At 35.7% G+C, this 17536-nt stretch overlaps 1 protein-coding gene and 1 non-coding gene across 5 annotated transcripts in view; one reads left to right on the top strand and one right to left on the bottom strand.

Moving 5' to 3' along the window:
• Positions 1 to 17536, top strand: part of LOC145256456 (ectonucleoside triphosphate diphosphohydrolase 5-like) — a 110832-nt gene that overhangs the window by 40536 nt on the left and 52760 nt on the right. For all 4 annotated transcript variants that reach the window (XR_013863993.1, XR_013863994.1, XM_080115382.1 and 1 more), the window contains exons 3-4: positions 5500 to 5579; positions 14953 to 15096. Coding sequence is in view for 2 of the 4 variants with exons in the window: in XM_080115382.1 (XP_079971508.1) it covers positions 5500 to 5579; positions 14953 to 15096 (224 nt within the window). In the remaining 2 variants the exon portion in view is untranslated. The remainder of the gene's footprint in view (positions 1 to 5499; positions 5580 to 14952; positions 15097 to 17536) is intronic.
• On the bottom strand, positions 5047 to 5119 carry Trnah-aug (transfer RNA histidin (anticodon AUG)). Its single transcript has one exon. It is a non-coding gene; the product is annotated as a tRNA-His (tRNA).

Raw genomic sequence — 17536 nt, 5'->3', positions numbered from 1 at the left:
TATAAGGCAACCATTCGCCCATGTATGGAGTACTGTTGCTGGTGCATCTGCTGCTTGTCTCTCGCTCCTGGACAGGGTTCAAAAAAGAGTCGCCAACCTGATAGGTCCTGAACTGTCATCTAGGCTTCAACCTCTGTCCCATCGACGAGATGTTGCATCCCTCTGCCTGTTCTACAAATACTTTAATGGTGAATGCTCTGACGAACTGCAAACACTTGTACCTCCCCGACGTAACTACCCCCGACAAACCCGACAAGCTACTAAGTCTCATCCCTTTACAGTAGAGATCCCTAGGTGCAAGAAAGCCTTTTACTCCAATAGTTTCTTCCCCAGAACTGCGGATCTTTAGAACTCCCTTCCGGGATTCTGCTTTCCCAACTGCAATGATATGCAGAAGTTCAAGTGTAATGTTAACAAACATCTTTCTACTCTTCTCCCTTCATAATGACCCCACTAATTAATTCCCTAATAGTAGCCCCCTGCTTCAAAATGGCACTGTGCCTTGTTTGGGGTGAAAATTGAATAAAAAAAAAAAAAGGGGATAATGGCAATAATGACAATACTGAGGGAGAGATATTATATTCATGGTATATCATGACAACTGTGATGATAATCCTTTTATCATATTATAATACAGAGCTGAGACATTTTTACAGTTCCTGTTAACACAGAGGAGGGGAGATACATTATTTGAGGGGTGGGTTATACAAAGTTCCTTTACAAAACACATTTACCTTTTCCTTTTTGGGTGGAATGACGACAAAAGGACCAACAGTTACAAAATATAGATGGTGATTTCTTTATTCATTAGCCAGTTGATTGATGACTCAGGAATTCAAGCTTGTAAAGGTCTACTCTTCTACCCTTCACCTCTAAGAGCATTTACTAGAGTCACAGTCCGACTCTCGTGTCTAACTGACTGTGTCTGTAACTGTGATATTCCTCCTCTAACTTTGAACCCCATCTCAATATATTGACAATCTCTTTTGTTTATGATGTTAGAGGTGTGCTGTTAACCAACGTGACTTTATCACATGTCAATTTACCTATACTATTTGCACATGTATCTAACACCTCTCATATGCAAAATAAATCCGTAAATTAAATTGTATTATTTGACCTATTTTTAATTATAAATAAGAACCCAATATATATATAATAATAAAAAAAATATGAAGTAAACATAAAAAATAATATATAGAAAATAATAATAAAAAATATAAAGTAATTAAATAAAATGATATATATATATATATATATATATATATATATATATATATATATATATATAAAATAATAATAAGAACCCAAGTAGGGTGACCCGATGTTGCTCGGGATTGAATGATGATCAATGAATGTCCATATTTTTATTGTCATCAAAATCGGTGAAATCACCCATGATCAAATCGATTAATTGCCTGCTTTAGTCCAGGACCCATCGCTAGATTTCACTGGGAGGAAGCTCCCATGCCTCTCCTAATGACTAAGTCCACAATATACTGTAGTCTACATTGCACTGTAGAGAATCTACTGTTTTATTTGTGAGGATGATTACTGTTTGAAAAGCTTTACACTTTAGATTTTAAATCGCTTCATTTTTATCATATTTTCTAATTTAAAATAAGTAATCCTCCTTACTGATTTTTATTTGAAACTAGCAGGGGTACCCGGTGTTGCCCGGGTGTTTGTAGGTGTGTGTATGGGAGAGTGTAAGAAATAACTCTGTTTAAAAAAATCGCCGCCCCCCTGAAAAAAAAAACAGCGAAAAGCAGAAAAAAAAAAATGGCATAAATAACCCTGTCGGATCGAACCTGCAATCTTAAGATAACAACGCTGCGTGTGTAGAGCGCGGGGGGGGGTTAAACTAAAGAATGAGTGAAGTAATAACCCTGTTTAAATTATAAGAAAAAGAAACGTTGCCCCGGGTGTTTAGAGGTGTAAAAGAAGAAAAAAAATTTTTGGTTGGGAGGTAGGCTTGAACCCAAAGCCTCAAGGCTAAGGTGGAAAAAAAAAATCCGACACGTTACACCGATGCCAAACAGACAAACAACTATGAACTGACAAAATGAAATCTTTAAAAAATGAGCAAGTTAAACTATGAGGGGCGTGCAATAAGTAATGCCCCTGACCCACTTTCCATAGCAGTAAGAGCAACGAAACTTGGCACAGTTATTAGTCTTTCTCTACATAGGAACCACCCAGAGTTATGCATGTCTCCCATCGTTTGATGCAGCTCTGGAGACCGTTTTTGTAGAACACCCCAGGTTGGTCCTTCAACCACGACGTGACTTCAGAAATCAAGGCTGCATCATCTGGGAAACCTTTTCCTTTCAAAAACAACTTCATGGCTGGGAAGAGGTGAATGTCAGAGGGTGCAAGGTCAGGAGAGTAAGGAGGATGGGGAAGGATTTCATAACCACACGCCCGTGCTTCTGATCTGGCGACATGCGAGTTGTTGACTGGAGCGTTTTCCTGTAGGAGGAGGGTATCTTTACTGATCTTGCCCCGCCTCTTGATTTTGATAGCTTCCCTTAATTTCCTCAAAACTGAATCATAATAGGTTCCTGTAATTGTGGTACCCTTTGCCAGGAAATCTGTCATCACTACTCCATCCTGATCCCAGAAGACTATGAGCATGACCTTGCCAGTGGAGGGCTGCACCCTTGCCTCCTTTGAAGGTGGTGAGTCCAAGTGCTTCCACTGCATTGACTAGACTTTGGTCTCTGGATCATGGTGATGGTCCCAGGTTTCATCCTGTGTAATCAGTCTTTTGAAAAACTTTGACTCATCTTCGTGGCACATCTCCAAATTCATCCTCGAGCATTTGACGCGTTCTTGCTTCTGGAATGGTGTGAGCAACCTGGGAATCCATATGGCAGACACCTTATGCATATGTAAATGGTCATGAATGATAGTTTCCACAAACCCTGTACTAGTTTTGATATCTTGGGCTATTTGGCGAATAGTAATGCGCCGATCTTCCAAAATGGCAGCCTCAACTTGACGGACAGATGCCTCATCAATGGCAGAAGGGGGGGCGACCAGGTCTGGGAGCTGTTTCCACAAACTTCCGGTCATGTGTGAATTCATGATGCCAGCATTTTACAAGGTCATATGATGGGGCATTATCACCATAAGTTTCTTTCATTTCATCAAAAGTCTCCTGTGGTGTGTGTCCTTTCAAATACAAAAACCGGATCACTGCTCGACATTCAATAGGCTCCATTTCACACCTGACTCAGTTCAAACACCTGTAAAATAGAAATCACAATTAGTTCAGATCTGTAATTTGCCACATAACCCGTAGAGATATAAATCATTGCACATGCAAAATTTCAGCTAGATCAGACAACTGGAAGTGGGTCAGGGGCATTACTTATTGCACACCGCTCGTAACATCAACGTTTTCTAGGTCAAACATGACGTTATCGTCGCAGTAGTCGTAGAAAATGAAAGAACGATTTTTTGCTACTCCCTCCCTGTACAAAACTGGTCATTTTAGAGTGAAGGAATTAATGTTTTTGGCCAATTTTTCAATATTTGTTGTCCAAAATGTCGGGCTTCAAAATGATAGCAATCTCGTGAAAATCCGTCGCTTCTGTCGAAAGTTTTTGCGAGACATACAAACACACATACATACATACATACATAAACACACATTTTTGCTTTCATATGTATATATATAGACTAGCGAGGGGTACCCGGCGTTGCCCGGGTGTTTGGAGGTGTGTGTGGAAACTCCGGGGGTGGGGGTGGGGGTTAAAAATGTTTTGGTAGGTAAGTATGAGGATTGAACCCAAATTGTTGAGGCAAAGTTGTAAATTAAAGTGTGAAAAAAAACGTGCGACGTTAACCATTGCCCCACTGCGAGATACTAACGGAAACACGTTTGAATTTATTTAATTACTTGGATTTGGCAGGTGCCCGTTTTAATGAGTTAATGAGGTCAAGTTTGACTGCGGGATAGTATTTTTTATTTTTATTTTCCCAGGATGTTATAGGAAAAAGACTAACCCACATGCGGCGAGCGACAAATGTTGAATATTTATCTTCCCGAAATCGAGCAAATTAAATAGACTGGCGAGCTTCGTTGTTAACTCTGAGATATTACGATTTATATGTGATATAAAAAGTTTTAAAAAGTTATGAAGCGACCGACCGCTTCTCTGAAAAAAGCCTTTTGTAGACATACAGAAAAAGTGAACACACATACAAACATACATACATTTTCGCTTTTATATTTATTGATGATTATCTAAAAATGTTCCATAGTAGCAGTTGTCTGCATGGGACTAAGTAACTTTTTAAGGTAAATTTTTTGTGAAGTATGTTATTTTATTGCCAATAACATGGTATAACAATAACAAATTATATTGGCTAATCAGTATTTACAAATTTTATTGTCAAAAATAACTAATGAAATTGGCTAGTCAGGAACAGACTTTTATTTGTGAGGATAATTGCTATTGGAATAACTTTACAGTTTAGATCTTAAATCTCTTCATTTTTGCTTTTAAATCAGTAAATTTTGCTATGATTTTTTTTTTGGTTGGAGAGGGTGACTAAAAGAATGTTTCAACTTATATTTTTTATTTGTGCATCATGGGATTTTGTTTTCGTATACAACAATTTTAAAAAGTGTAAATATTTTTCATGTAAGAAAAAAAAACATGGCCACTGATGATTGAAACATTGAATAAAAATTATATTCTCAACAGTTTGAAAAGTAAATTAGAAAATTTATTTCAGATCGAGAAATACAGTTTTATTAGAAAGTTCGTAAAAAAAAAACAAACAAAAATATTTAAATTACAATTGAAGTAGATTTTATTTTGTACTAGCGGCTGCGCCGTGTTGGCACACACAACACCAAGTCAAACATAAAATCGAATACACTCAACATCGTCTTACCATCAACGCTAACGTTGTGAACTCAGAGTATGGGAAATTCCCATATGCACAAAACAAAATCACTGAAAAAACAAAAATGCCCTAAGGGTGAGGATAATGAGTAAACGTTGGATAAAATGATGGTTAAAATTATTATGAACTTGCCAGGATTCGAACCTGGAATCTTCTGATCCATAGTCAGACGTGTTATCCATTGTGCCACAAGTTCTTTCCATATGCTGAAAGATGTTACCGCGACTTTATACAAACAGTGCTAAATTCCGTTGACATGGGCAGGTAACTTTTTCGACAAAAACAAAACGGCCAAAAAACCCTTATTTCGGGCTTTTTGTGTAACTCAGTGTTGTTCGTTACGAACCATATATAGATAAGGACAATCTAGGGATTCACACCTTTCAGGGGGAAAAAGAATTTTTCAATTCGGTGCATCCGTTCCAAAGTTTTATTGGTATATACACACACACACACACACACACACACACACACACACACACACACACACACACACACACAAGTAAAAAAATAAACATTTAGAATTTTATTAATAATATAAATAAATCTAATAACAATAATAAAATTTTTTTGTAGGAAAACAAATGACATTAGTGAAAGACACATTTCGAGAGATAAAACCTGGTTTGTCTGCCTATGCTCACGATACTAATAAGGTAAGTGGTATAATTATACAATTATTATCATGGCTTTATGAAAACCTCTTGAAAGGAACATACCCTTTTCTGTTGATTCACAGGGCTTCTTTTTATTTTTAATTATTGTATGTAAATATTTTGGAAAACTTTTAATATTTCAATACATGAACTTTAAACTACGAAAACCTTTCTATTTGATAGTTTAAATGTTTTTGAAAAATCAATGTTTTTGAAAAATCAATGGTTTTGAAAAATAGTTTTGAAAAATGGTTTCGAAAAATCAATGGTTTCGAAAAATCAATAATTTTGAAAAATCAATGATTTTGAAAAATGGTTTTGAAAAATCAATGGTTTTGAAAAATTAATGATTTTGAAAAATGCTTTTGAAAAATGGTTTTGAAAATTCAATGATTTTGAAAAATGGTTTCGAAAAATCAATAGTTTTGAAAAATGGTTTTGAAAAATCAATGATTTTGAAAAATGGTTTCGAAAAATCAATGGTTTTGAAAAATCAGTGGTTTTGAAAAATCAATGATTTTGAAAAATGGTTTTGAAAAATCAATGGTTTTGAAAAATCAGTGGTTTTGAAAAATCAATGATTTTGAAAAATGGTTTTGAAAAATCAATGGTTTTGAAAAATGGTTTCGAAAAATGGTTTCGAAAAATCAATGGTTTTGAAAAATGGTTTCGAAAAATCAATGGTTTTGAAAAATCAATGGTTTTGAAAAGTGGTTTTGAAAAATCAATGGTTTTGAAAAATCAATGATTTTGAAAAATGGTTTTGAAAAATGGTTTTGAAAATTCAATGATTTTGAGAAATGGTGCGAAAAATCAATAGTTTTGAAAAATGGTTTTGAAAAATCAATGATTTTGAAAAATGGTTTGAAAAATCAATGATTTTGAAAAATCAATGGTTTTGAAAAATGGTTTTGAAAAATCAATGGCTTTGGAAAATGGTTTTGAAAAATCACAAAGTAATTCATTTCTTTTACAACTATTAATACAATATATATGTATATTTAAAAAATACTATGTACATAATATGAAAATAAATTATTAAAAGAATATCTATACATAAATAAAAATATATAAAATGTAAAAAAATACATAAATAAAATAGTATATATATAAATAATACTGTAAAAATATAATAAAAAACAAATACATAAATAAAATAATATATATAAATAATAATGTAACAGTATAAAAATAATATGTATTTAAAATAATCATATAAAAAATAAAATAATATAACAAATATATAAATAAAATAATATATAAAAAAATAATATATATATGAAATAATACAAGATATAAAATAAATAATATGTATAAAATAATATAAACATAAATAAAATAGTAAATAAAAAATAATAATATAAAAATAAATAAAAAATATAAAATAATATAAAATATATGAATAAAATAATATATGTAAAATAACAAATTTATATAAAATAATACAAAGATATAAAAATAAATAATATTTATATAATAATATAAAAAAGAAACAAAATAATATAAACATAAATAAAATAGTAAATATAAAATGATAATATAAATAAAAAATAAAAAAAAACATAAAATGACAATATAAAATATACAAGCAAATAAATAAAATAATATATATAAATAATGACATAAAATATATAAAAATAATAAGTACAGTAATATACTAATATAAATAGAAAAATGAATACAACAATATATATATATAATATGAAAATATGAAGTAAACAAGTAAAATAATATATAGAAAATAATAATATAAAAAGTAAAATTAATTAAATAAAATGAAATATGCATAATAATAATAATAATAATAATAATAATAATATGAATATATAAAATTAATTAAATAAAATGAAATATATTTATAAAAAAACAATATAAAAATATAAAACAAATAAATAAAATAATATATAAAATAGTAACATAAAAATATAAAAATAAATAAATAAAATAATATATATAAAATAATAATAATCTACAAATATAATATAAATAAATTAAATAGTATACATAAAACGATAATAATCTAAAAATATGAAAATACATAATTAATATATATAAAATTATAATAATCTAAACATATAAAAATAAATAAAATAATATATATAATAATATATATAATAATAACATAAAAATATAAAAACAAATAAATAAAATAACACATATATATATATATATATATATATATATATATATATATATATATATAAAGACAATAATAAATTGATATGGCATAATCATGTTGACACACCGGTTCTCGTTAGATCACCAAAGTTTAGCAACTTTTAGCCTGGTCAATACCAGATGGGTGACCATTTGGGAATACCAAGCGCTGCATGTAGGAGGGTCTACATACCTTCTTGCAAGAACTGCAAACCATAACGCTGTCATCTCCCCCTTATGCAACTGCGGATCACTTGTGAATTTGATAGTTTTTAGGTACTTTCTCCTTTGAGGAAAGCCGTTTTGTTTATGGAAATCGCTCCAGACAAAGCATGAAGCCACTTGATGCAAGGATCTAAAAAGGGTGGTAAAAAATTAACCAACAATATGTATTAAATGGATAGATTCTGACCCAGACGACAGCAATTCTTCCTCCTTTGTCAGAAACATCGTTCATGGAATGTGAGGACTAAAGGACAAAATACAGGAAACAAGAGTAACAAGATTGCTGAAAATAAATACAAGAACAACTTTGTACTTACCTAACATATGACGCTTTTCGTTGACAAGTGGATGTCTGTGAAGTTATATCTTTTTAGGTCCTTACATCAAGTGGCGTTTTGCAAGAAATAAAAATCCGTCTCAGCAATTTTTTAAATGCAAATAAAATGCATTTACTTGTGGTTCTTCCAAAACAATGCATTTCATTATATTTCCAAAGTCCTCTTACGCATATGTGCTTTTTTAAATGTTTCTGTCTCCCTGCCACTTGACGCTCTTCTTAGGGGGCCTTGTGCCTAATTTTGTTGCGTGTAATGATTTCGTTTTTCAATTTTATATTGTAAAATTTTTTCTTACCTGTAATCTATCTATCTATCTATCTATCTATCTATATATATATATATATATATATATATATATATATAAAAGTAAACGTGTCTGTGTGTGTGTGTCTGTGTACATTTCCCTACGCAATAACTCTGTCAATTTTAAGCCTACAGATTCGAAATTTGATATACAGGGTACTGAGATTTGGGAAAATCGATGTGATTGGTTTTCGAACAGAAATTTGGCGATTAAGGAGTCAAAGTTCAACGATTTGACCTTTGAGAACTCTACCAAACTCCTCCAAAAATTTTGGGTCTAAACACTTGAAATTTTAGATATAGGTTCCTTGGACATGGATCTAACTTAATAACTTGATTTGAGCCCAAAAGAATAAATGTTAAGGGGTCATAATAGGGGTCAAGTTAAAAAAATTGACCGTTTTTTGTTTTTTTTGCTCAACATGCACCTCAAAACACCCGGGCAACGCCAGGGTGAAATGCTAGTAAAATATATATCCAAGATCAAAGTGTAGTGTCTGTCCCGGCAGATGCTGCAATCAAAGACCATATGTGGGGTTGCCCCCACATATAAGACCATTACTCTTGTAGCAATCAGTTATTGGTCAATGTAGGGGAAACCCTTCATACCAATTGTCACTATCCAGCTTCCCTGCTCCTTGGGGAGCTGGTCCGCCTTTCCCCAATCTCTCGACATTAAAAAACGGCCTTGTGCCTAATTTGCTCAGTTGGGAAGTAAATAAATCTAGCCCACATGGTCTCCGTGGCCTGGATGACAAGATGAAAATGTCAGATACTGCAAGCAAAGACCATATGTGGGGGCGACTCCACATATAAGACCTTGGTCAATGTAGGGGCAACCCTTCATACCAATTGTCACTATCCAACTCCCTTACTCCCCGGGGAGTTGGTCCCCATTTCCCCTTAAATCCTCACATTAAAAATCGGCCTTGTGCCTAATTTGCTCGGTGGGGGAGCAAATAAATACCATCTGTTCCAGAAGATACTGCAATCAAAGTCCTTGTGGCAATGAGCTCCTGGTCCATGTAGGGGCAACCCTATATACCAAGAGAGATTCTCAACTACCAGCTCCCATTTCCTACCTCTCGGGACCTGGTCCCCCTTCCCCTCTCCCCTCTCCACATTAAAAAACGGCCTCATACCTAATTTTCTCTTGTGGGGAAGCCAATAATTACTCACGTGGTTTATTTTTCTCTCCTTTTCTTGTGACGCAAGCTTGCACGCACTTGCTAATTTGCATACATGCTTTAATGGCTGCTGCTGCTAATATTTTTGCTAGCTCGCTTTCTTTCAGCTGCTGCTGATATGTTCACACGTGCCGATACATACTCTGTTACATCTAGATGCAGGCCTGGGCGGTTAATAAGGGGAGCTAGGTGTGCCCAGTTACCAGGATCCCTCTCGCGGTATTGCAGACACAGTCCGTCAAAAAGGCAAGCACATACAGTCAAAGACAGCGCAAATGCAGTTTTTTTTTTTTTATAAAGGAGTCACCATTTAACAAGGCCCGGAGGCCACTCGAGGATAATGGTTAATGAGTGTACCGTGGTCAAAGGGAACATGTTGCAGTAATCGTTAGTAGTGGAAATTTGGTAAATTGGATTACTTAAGGGGACGGTTCAACAAGAATTTGTTTACGTTGGCCTTGAATACGACCAAATTGTAGTCAGCTGGAAAGCAGGAAAACTGAAGAGTTTCACAGGTGTGCTGTACTAAGAAAGAAGCTTTGTTCATCGAATCTACATTTAGGTTTAGGCAAAGATAAAGAGGGGGGAGGGGAATTATTGATATTAGACAAGTTTTTTGTGAAAGTCAGGACAGGGGGGGAACCAAAGATTGGAGTCCAGACGAGTTGCTTGAAAAGTGTTGCAGTGCTTCACTATCCACCTATCAGGATTGCGAAATGGATTTTTTGACGGGTTTTACTCCCTTAGCCGATGTCTTTCCTAAGCTAACCACGCGGCAGTGGAGCTATTTGCTCGTAGCCGGTGAAAATTTGAAAATATCAACAACTTGCAACATAAAATTTTTTTTTGCCAAAATTACCAGATTTGGCACTAAATAACTCGAAAAGAATTGATATGCCGTGAAAACAAACAAACCAAACCAAACACCATGAATAAATATTTGAAAATATAAACAATTTGAAACATCAAAACTTTTTTTTTCCAAAGTTAACAGATTCAATAATAAATAACCCAAAACAAAACAACTAAACCAATAAAACTGGCCTTGTGTCACATCCAGCGAAAGAGGAAAGTAAATAACGGCTTAAAATCATCATCATCATCATCATCATCATCATCATCTATTTCACATGCTGACATGTGTTGGACAGCTTATAACTCATTTCTAGATCTTTATTTCTATTTCCCTGAAATTTATGGGCCCTGTCGGTGGGGCATTAGAATATGCCGACTGCCCTCCTGCAGAGGGTAAAAGTCCCTCAATGGGGGTCCTGGATATGACCTTAAACTATATCCAGTGGTGAGGCCCCAGCTTGTGGGCTTTGGGGAGTGTGGAGCCACCCTTTAATTACCATTGCTCCCAGGTTCACTCTGATATGCCGTAAAACAAAAACAACCAACCAACCAACCAACCTGAAATTTATGCTTATCATTGCCTCTCGGGATGTGGTGGTGTTCAGTGGTTAATGGCACAGACTGGCAACCTGGGCGTCCCAAGTTCAAATCCAGTCTGTTCCACACAAATCATTTTCACATAGGATGTTGGCAACCTTCGTGTAGTCCCTCCCGTGATCCCTGATGTCTTTCTAGAAAGAACTTTGACTAGAAAGATATCGGGGAAACCAATGCCAACAATAGAATCTTCAGCTTCATATGATCTGATGAGAATGATCGCTTCCTAGCATGTTTTCTTGGCCCCTTTTTCCTGCCAACTGACCTTGCTACTTCAACTGTTCTACATTTATTGACATAATCATTCTCATATGATATTTCATCAGTATATTCAGCTTAATGCCCGTTTTCACGTGCTGGCATTCGTTGGACAACTTTTAGAAATTGACTTCCGAACTAACTTATCTCTGGCCAGGACTTCATCACATTTTCTCTGAAGCCCATCCTTAAGGCTAACTTCCACATTTTCTTGTTGGCTGACCTTGCTACCTCAACTCTTCTACATCTACTAACGCAAGCACTTTCATCCATCATTCAAAGTTTTAGGGGATAGGGATAAGGCAGAACAGCATTCATTGCTTTAGTCAGGAAACAAGTCCAAGCACTGTGTGTCTCTGCCGAGTCCCTGTGATCGCACCTCTACTTATAGGAGTGTGAAAACCACGTGATAGGCAGAGCTTATATACTCCATAAGCAGTTTTAGTTTGTAAACCAATAATTTGTTTGAGTCACCAGCTCTAGGAAGGTCGTCAACCAGGACTAAACATGTAACGGGACGTGTCACGCGCATCAGGTTGTAACACAAGAGTCACGGCAACAGATCGTGATAGTCATTGGCACCAGATTATAACAGATATATGTCACTATTATCTTCACCTAGCTGAACGGGACACCCGGCATCGTCCGGTGTCCCGTCACAAACAAGCTGCCCTCCTGTGTTTATCTGGTGCTAAGACATATCAGGGAAGCAGCACAGGTTTAACATCAGTTTTCCTTCTCCTTGATGGATGACCTGGGGAGATCTACAGGTTCATCAACTCCAAGAGGGGTAGCCCCACCCCTGGGTTCTAAACCAGGTATTTCTGCACCCCCAACAATAAAGTCTTCTGTTCTGCATATATCGCATGATTTAACCTTTCCTCTGTTATTTCATAAAATTATTTTATATAATAACTTGAATTAAAGTTTCATATACAAAAGTCAAGTGTCATAGTCCACTTGTGCTCTAAACAAAAGCATTAATTTCGAACTTGCTCCTGTCTTATCAAAGAAGCTACTGTTAATTTTATATACCGGGCCCTTCTGCTTGTGTGATGATAAAACTACTCAAATGCACTTGTGATTTTAGGCAGTATAAGGATGTTAACTTTGGTTAAAATCGGACTATTTCTTTTTTAATCAGATTTTTTTTTATTATTAATTTTTGGTACTTATCAGATGCATAAAAACACTCACAGTCACAAAGTATATTTGTGTGAAATCTATATATATAAAAGCGAAAATGTGTGTATGTATGTTTGTATGTATGTATGTATGTATGTGTGTTTGTATGTCTTGCTAAAACTTTCCACATGGTCACGGATTTTCGTCAGATCGGTATCATTTTAAACTTCCAACCTTCGCCCGACAAATATCGAAAAATTGGTGAAAAACGTTAATTTCTTCACTCTGAAATCAGCACTTTTCTACAGGGGGCAAAAACCATCCTCTCATGACGAGTTCGCTTCTACGCATGCGTCATACGATGTCGTAACTTGATTTACTTTAAATATTTGAATAAGCGACAGAATTGTGTCGACGTCGCCTTAGCTCAGGTGGTTAGAGCGCTGGGTCATTATCTAAACGTTTTGGGTTCGAATCGTGGTGTGAGATGTCTTTTTTTTCAATTTTTTCAATTTTAATATTGAAGCAGGGTTATTTAAGCCATTTTTCACGTGTTTTTCAGATTTTTTTAACGTTCGTTTTTCTGTTTTTTTTTTACTTTGCTTATTCTTAGGTTTTCATTAACCCCCCCCCCCCACACTCCCGCCTGACCACACACACCCAAAAAACACCCGGACAATGCCGGGTTACCCCCTGGGTTATTTAAGCCATTTTTCACGCATTTTTTTTTTGGGGGGGGGGGGTTATTTTTCAGATTTTTTAAAGTATTTTTAACGTTCTGTTTTCTTTTTTGCGTTTTCTTTTTTTGTTTTTCCGATTTTTACATTTAGCATCACTCGTTTGCCTTACGTTAGTTTTTTTTTTTGTGTTTTTTTAAAAAATATTTACTTCACTTATTCTTATGTTTTGATTAACACCCCGCTCAAGCACACACACCGAAAAACACCTGGGCAATGCCGGGTACCCCCCGCTAGTCTATACATAAAAGGCAAAAGCAGCTTACGCATTTTTGCATGTTCAGCAAACGCTTTTATCGCCAGGGGTTTACTATTTCTTAAAACTGTTTATATTCTCCCTAGATCATAATATGTACGATTTGCGAAGGGACATTGTGTCTAGATTTATTTTGATTGACTTTTATAAAATTTGTGCTATTCCATTGTGTCGTGGGTTTGTTTGGCTTTTTAGTATAAATAAAGTGAAACTAAATTGAAACAATGTATCTTCCTCGGCTTTTGTGGCAGGGATGTCCAGAAAGCAAATCAGCTTTGATCAATGCGGTGAAAACCCGTCATATCAGACAATTGCTATTCATTTGGACACTCCTCCTTTTTATGGGGAGCTGGTTTTCCCCCAACATCTTGGGGAAACAAAACCATACCAAAAAAAAACTGTCTCGCAGCGAAAGTTAAGTGTGGGATTTCATTTCCTCTATTGCGTAATGTTTGACCTTATTGAATTTATGAACCTGTCACATAACTTTTTAATCGTTTAAGTTCACCCATTCTGAGTTTTCTGCCCACATAGCATGGTGGTAAGTTATCAGGTTATTAACCTCAAGGCTTAGCGTAGTGGTAAGATGTTAGGTTTTCTTTCACTTTCTTTTCCACCTTTGCGTCACGGGTTCGAGCCTGTCTGCCTACCTACTAACAATTTTTTTTATACACCTACAAACACCCGGGCAACGCCGGGCACCCCCGCTAGTCTATAATATAAATCTCACCTGTCTGTTTAAATGTATGTATGTATGTATGTCTTGCAAAAAATTTCGACAGAGGTGACGGATTTTCATGAGATCGGTATCATTTTGAAGCTTGACCCTTCGGAAAACAAATATCAAAAAAAATTGGCCAAAACATTCAGTCCTTCACCCTTAACTGGGCACTTTTCTACAGGGAGGGGTCGCTTTTTTCACCGATATTTTCGAAAGTCATTTCACTCTTTTCAATTGTCTGGTCTTAATTTAAACCTACATCACTTCTAGTTTGGCGATGGGTGCAACAGCTAATGCGTCACGTTTTTTTTTTTCACTTTCTTTTCTTCCTTAAGGTACGGGTTCGAGCCTGCCTGCCTACTGCAACTTTTTTTCTTTTTTTAACATCGGGCACCCAGGCTAGTTTAAAATAAATGGCCCAGCCGTTTCAGAGTCCATAGAAAACTCTCTTTCTCACATGCACACACAGATCTAAGCCTGTCTTTTGGACTCACATTACACACCTATTGTATCATTCTCATATCATTTCTCTCCATGCAACACATATCCTCAACCCTCATTCTTGATAAACTCTTATAATGAATAATGATTGATATATATATTTTTACCCATAGGCAGCCGAGAGTCTGGTTGGAATGCTCGATGAAGCGAAAAAAGTTGTTCCGAAAGATTTGCAACATTCGTGTCCAATTGCTTTAAAGGCTACTGCGGGACTGCGGTTATTGGGTGCAGAAACTGCGGAAAACATCCTAAACAAAGTAAGAGTCAGTTGTAATTACAGTGAGAATGTTTTTTGGACCATTCAGGGTATAAAGATTCCAGCTGATGAGAGAAACAAAAGAGACGGATTTCGGTAAACACTTCCGACGAAATATTTTAAAAATGATAAAGCTCGTTTTTATTTACTTAAAATTAAAAATGGCTACTAAAAAATAATGTAACTCAGTTTCTTGTTTTCATTTTTTCGTTTATTGCACCCAAAATGGGACACTGTGGATTGAAACAGTTGGTTTTTCCTTATTTAAAAAAAATATAATGCCTCCCATTAAAAAATTTGGTTTAAATATTTTTATTAAAAAGTTTTGTAAATATATTAAAAAAAAATGCACTCTATTTATAAAAAAAAAGTCTTTCTGATGAAAACTCATGAAATTCCGAACAATTTGGTTATTTTAGATTAGTTTATAGAAGCCATGTGTATAGCCAATAATCAAGTTGAAACCGGTATTTACTGAAGTCCCTTTTGTTTGTCTTGTGGGCTTGTATCTTTATACCCTGTTTAGTCCTATTTCTTTATTTTGTTTAAACCATTTATTTTTAATGTATGGTTAAATGTGACTGATAAAACATGTAAAGTTACTTTTATTTAACAGAGGTCATAGGTCATAGGTCATGAAATGTTTTCAGGGAACAAAGGTTAAATTTAAAGTATAGGTCAATATGTGAAGTGTCTAAACCAGGGGTTTTCAAAGTGAGGTCTCTGCATTACGGGAGGGAGGGGTCTGCAAGAACAAAATAGAGGGTTCTAATTAGTGATGGGATGATTTTTTTTTACTTTTTTTATTTACACAGAAATCACCACTTATCAAGGCCCAGGAGCCACTCGAGGATAAGGGTTACTGGGTATACATTAGTCAATGTGATTATAGCGTAGTAAATGAAAGTAGTGGGAATTTTGTAAATTGGATTACTTAGGGGGGAACGACTCATCAAGAACTTGTTTACATTGGACTTGAAGACAATCAGATTGTAGTCAGCTGGAAACTTTGTTCATGGAATCTTTTTTTTTTTTTTTATTACATTTTCACCCCAAACAAGGCACATTGCCACTTTGGTGTAGGGAGCTACTATCAGGGGAAACATCTACTGGGGTACTATGTAGGGATTAGGGTAGCGAGATGTTGGTTCACGTTGCACTTGAACTTATGCATGTCAGTACAGTTGGGGAAGCAGTGACCTGGAATGGAATTCCAAAGTCTAGCAGTTCTGGGGAAGAAACTACTGGAGTAGAAGGATCTTTTACATCTAGGGATCTCTACAGTGTGGGGGTGGGATTTTGCAGCTTGTCGGGTCTGTCGAGGGTGTTCACGTCGTGGGGGCACAAGTGCTTGCAGTTCTTCAGAGCATTCACCATTATAATACTTGTAGAACAGGTAGAGGGATGCAACATTTCCACGATGGGACAGAGGCTGAAGTTTAGATGCCAGTTTAGGGCCTATCAGATTTGCGACTCTCTTTTGAACCCTGTCAAGGAGCGAGAGACTAGTAGCCGATGCACCGGCCCAAATATGACAGCAATACTCCATACATGGGCGAATAGTGGCCTTATAGAGGTACAGGATACTTTCGGGTGTTAGAAGTTTTCTAGCATGGTAGAGAGAGCCCACCTTCCTCGCAGCGGCCCTGGCAATGCCCTCGATGTAATTGTTCCAACTCATGTTTCCTGTGAATGTTAGGCCAAGGAGCTTGAGAGACGTACTCTCAGATAAAGAGTAGTTGGCCATTGCTATAGGTGGTAAAGAAGGTTTCTTGTAATTATTGAATGAAACCAGTTTTGTCTTGGTGGCATTGAACGTTACCATCCATTTTTGTCCCCATTCCACTACTGATTGGAGGTCATCCTCTAGTGTTTCTGCCATTACTTTAGATATATGTTCATTTGTTTTCCTGTCATGCCTACTATAGAGTGTGGTGTCATCAGCATATATACCCATCTCAGAGGCAATCTTGTCGGGGAGGTCATTTATGAATATCAGGAACAGCAGAGCTCCAAGGATAGATCCCTGGGGCACTCCCGCATTTATATCATATTGTTTAGATGTACGACCGTCGAGGACAACCTGGATTTTTCTCTTATCTAAGAAGGATTTAATTATATTAAGTATTCTACCAGTGATACCGTAAGATCTAATCTTCCTGAGGAGACCCTCATGCCATACCCTGTCAAAAGCCTTAGATATATCTAGAGCTACCGCTCTGCCCTCTTTCGCTTTGTCCAGTGAATGGTATATGCGTTCAGAGATTACAGTGAGGATGTCTGCCGTGGAACGGGCTTGTCTAAATCCATATTGATGGTCGGTCAGAAGTTTAGCATCTGTAAGGTGCTGGACTAGAGCATGGTTAATTAAGGTCTCAAATATTTTGGCAAAAAGTGGGAGGAGGCTAATAGGGCGATAATTTAATGGGTCAGTTCTTTCG

Source organism: Euprymna scolopes, chromosome 32 (assembly GCF_053919585.1).
Source record: "Euprymna scolopes isolate OS-2025 chromosome 32, ASM5391958v1, whole genome shotgun sequence".
Taxonomy (NCBI): Eukaryota; Metazoa; Mollusca; class Cephalopoda; order Sepiida; family Sepiolidae; genus Euprymna; species Euprymna scolopes.
This window is presented reverse-complemented; position numbering and strand designations above follow the sequence as displayed.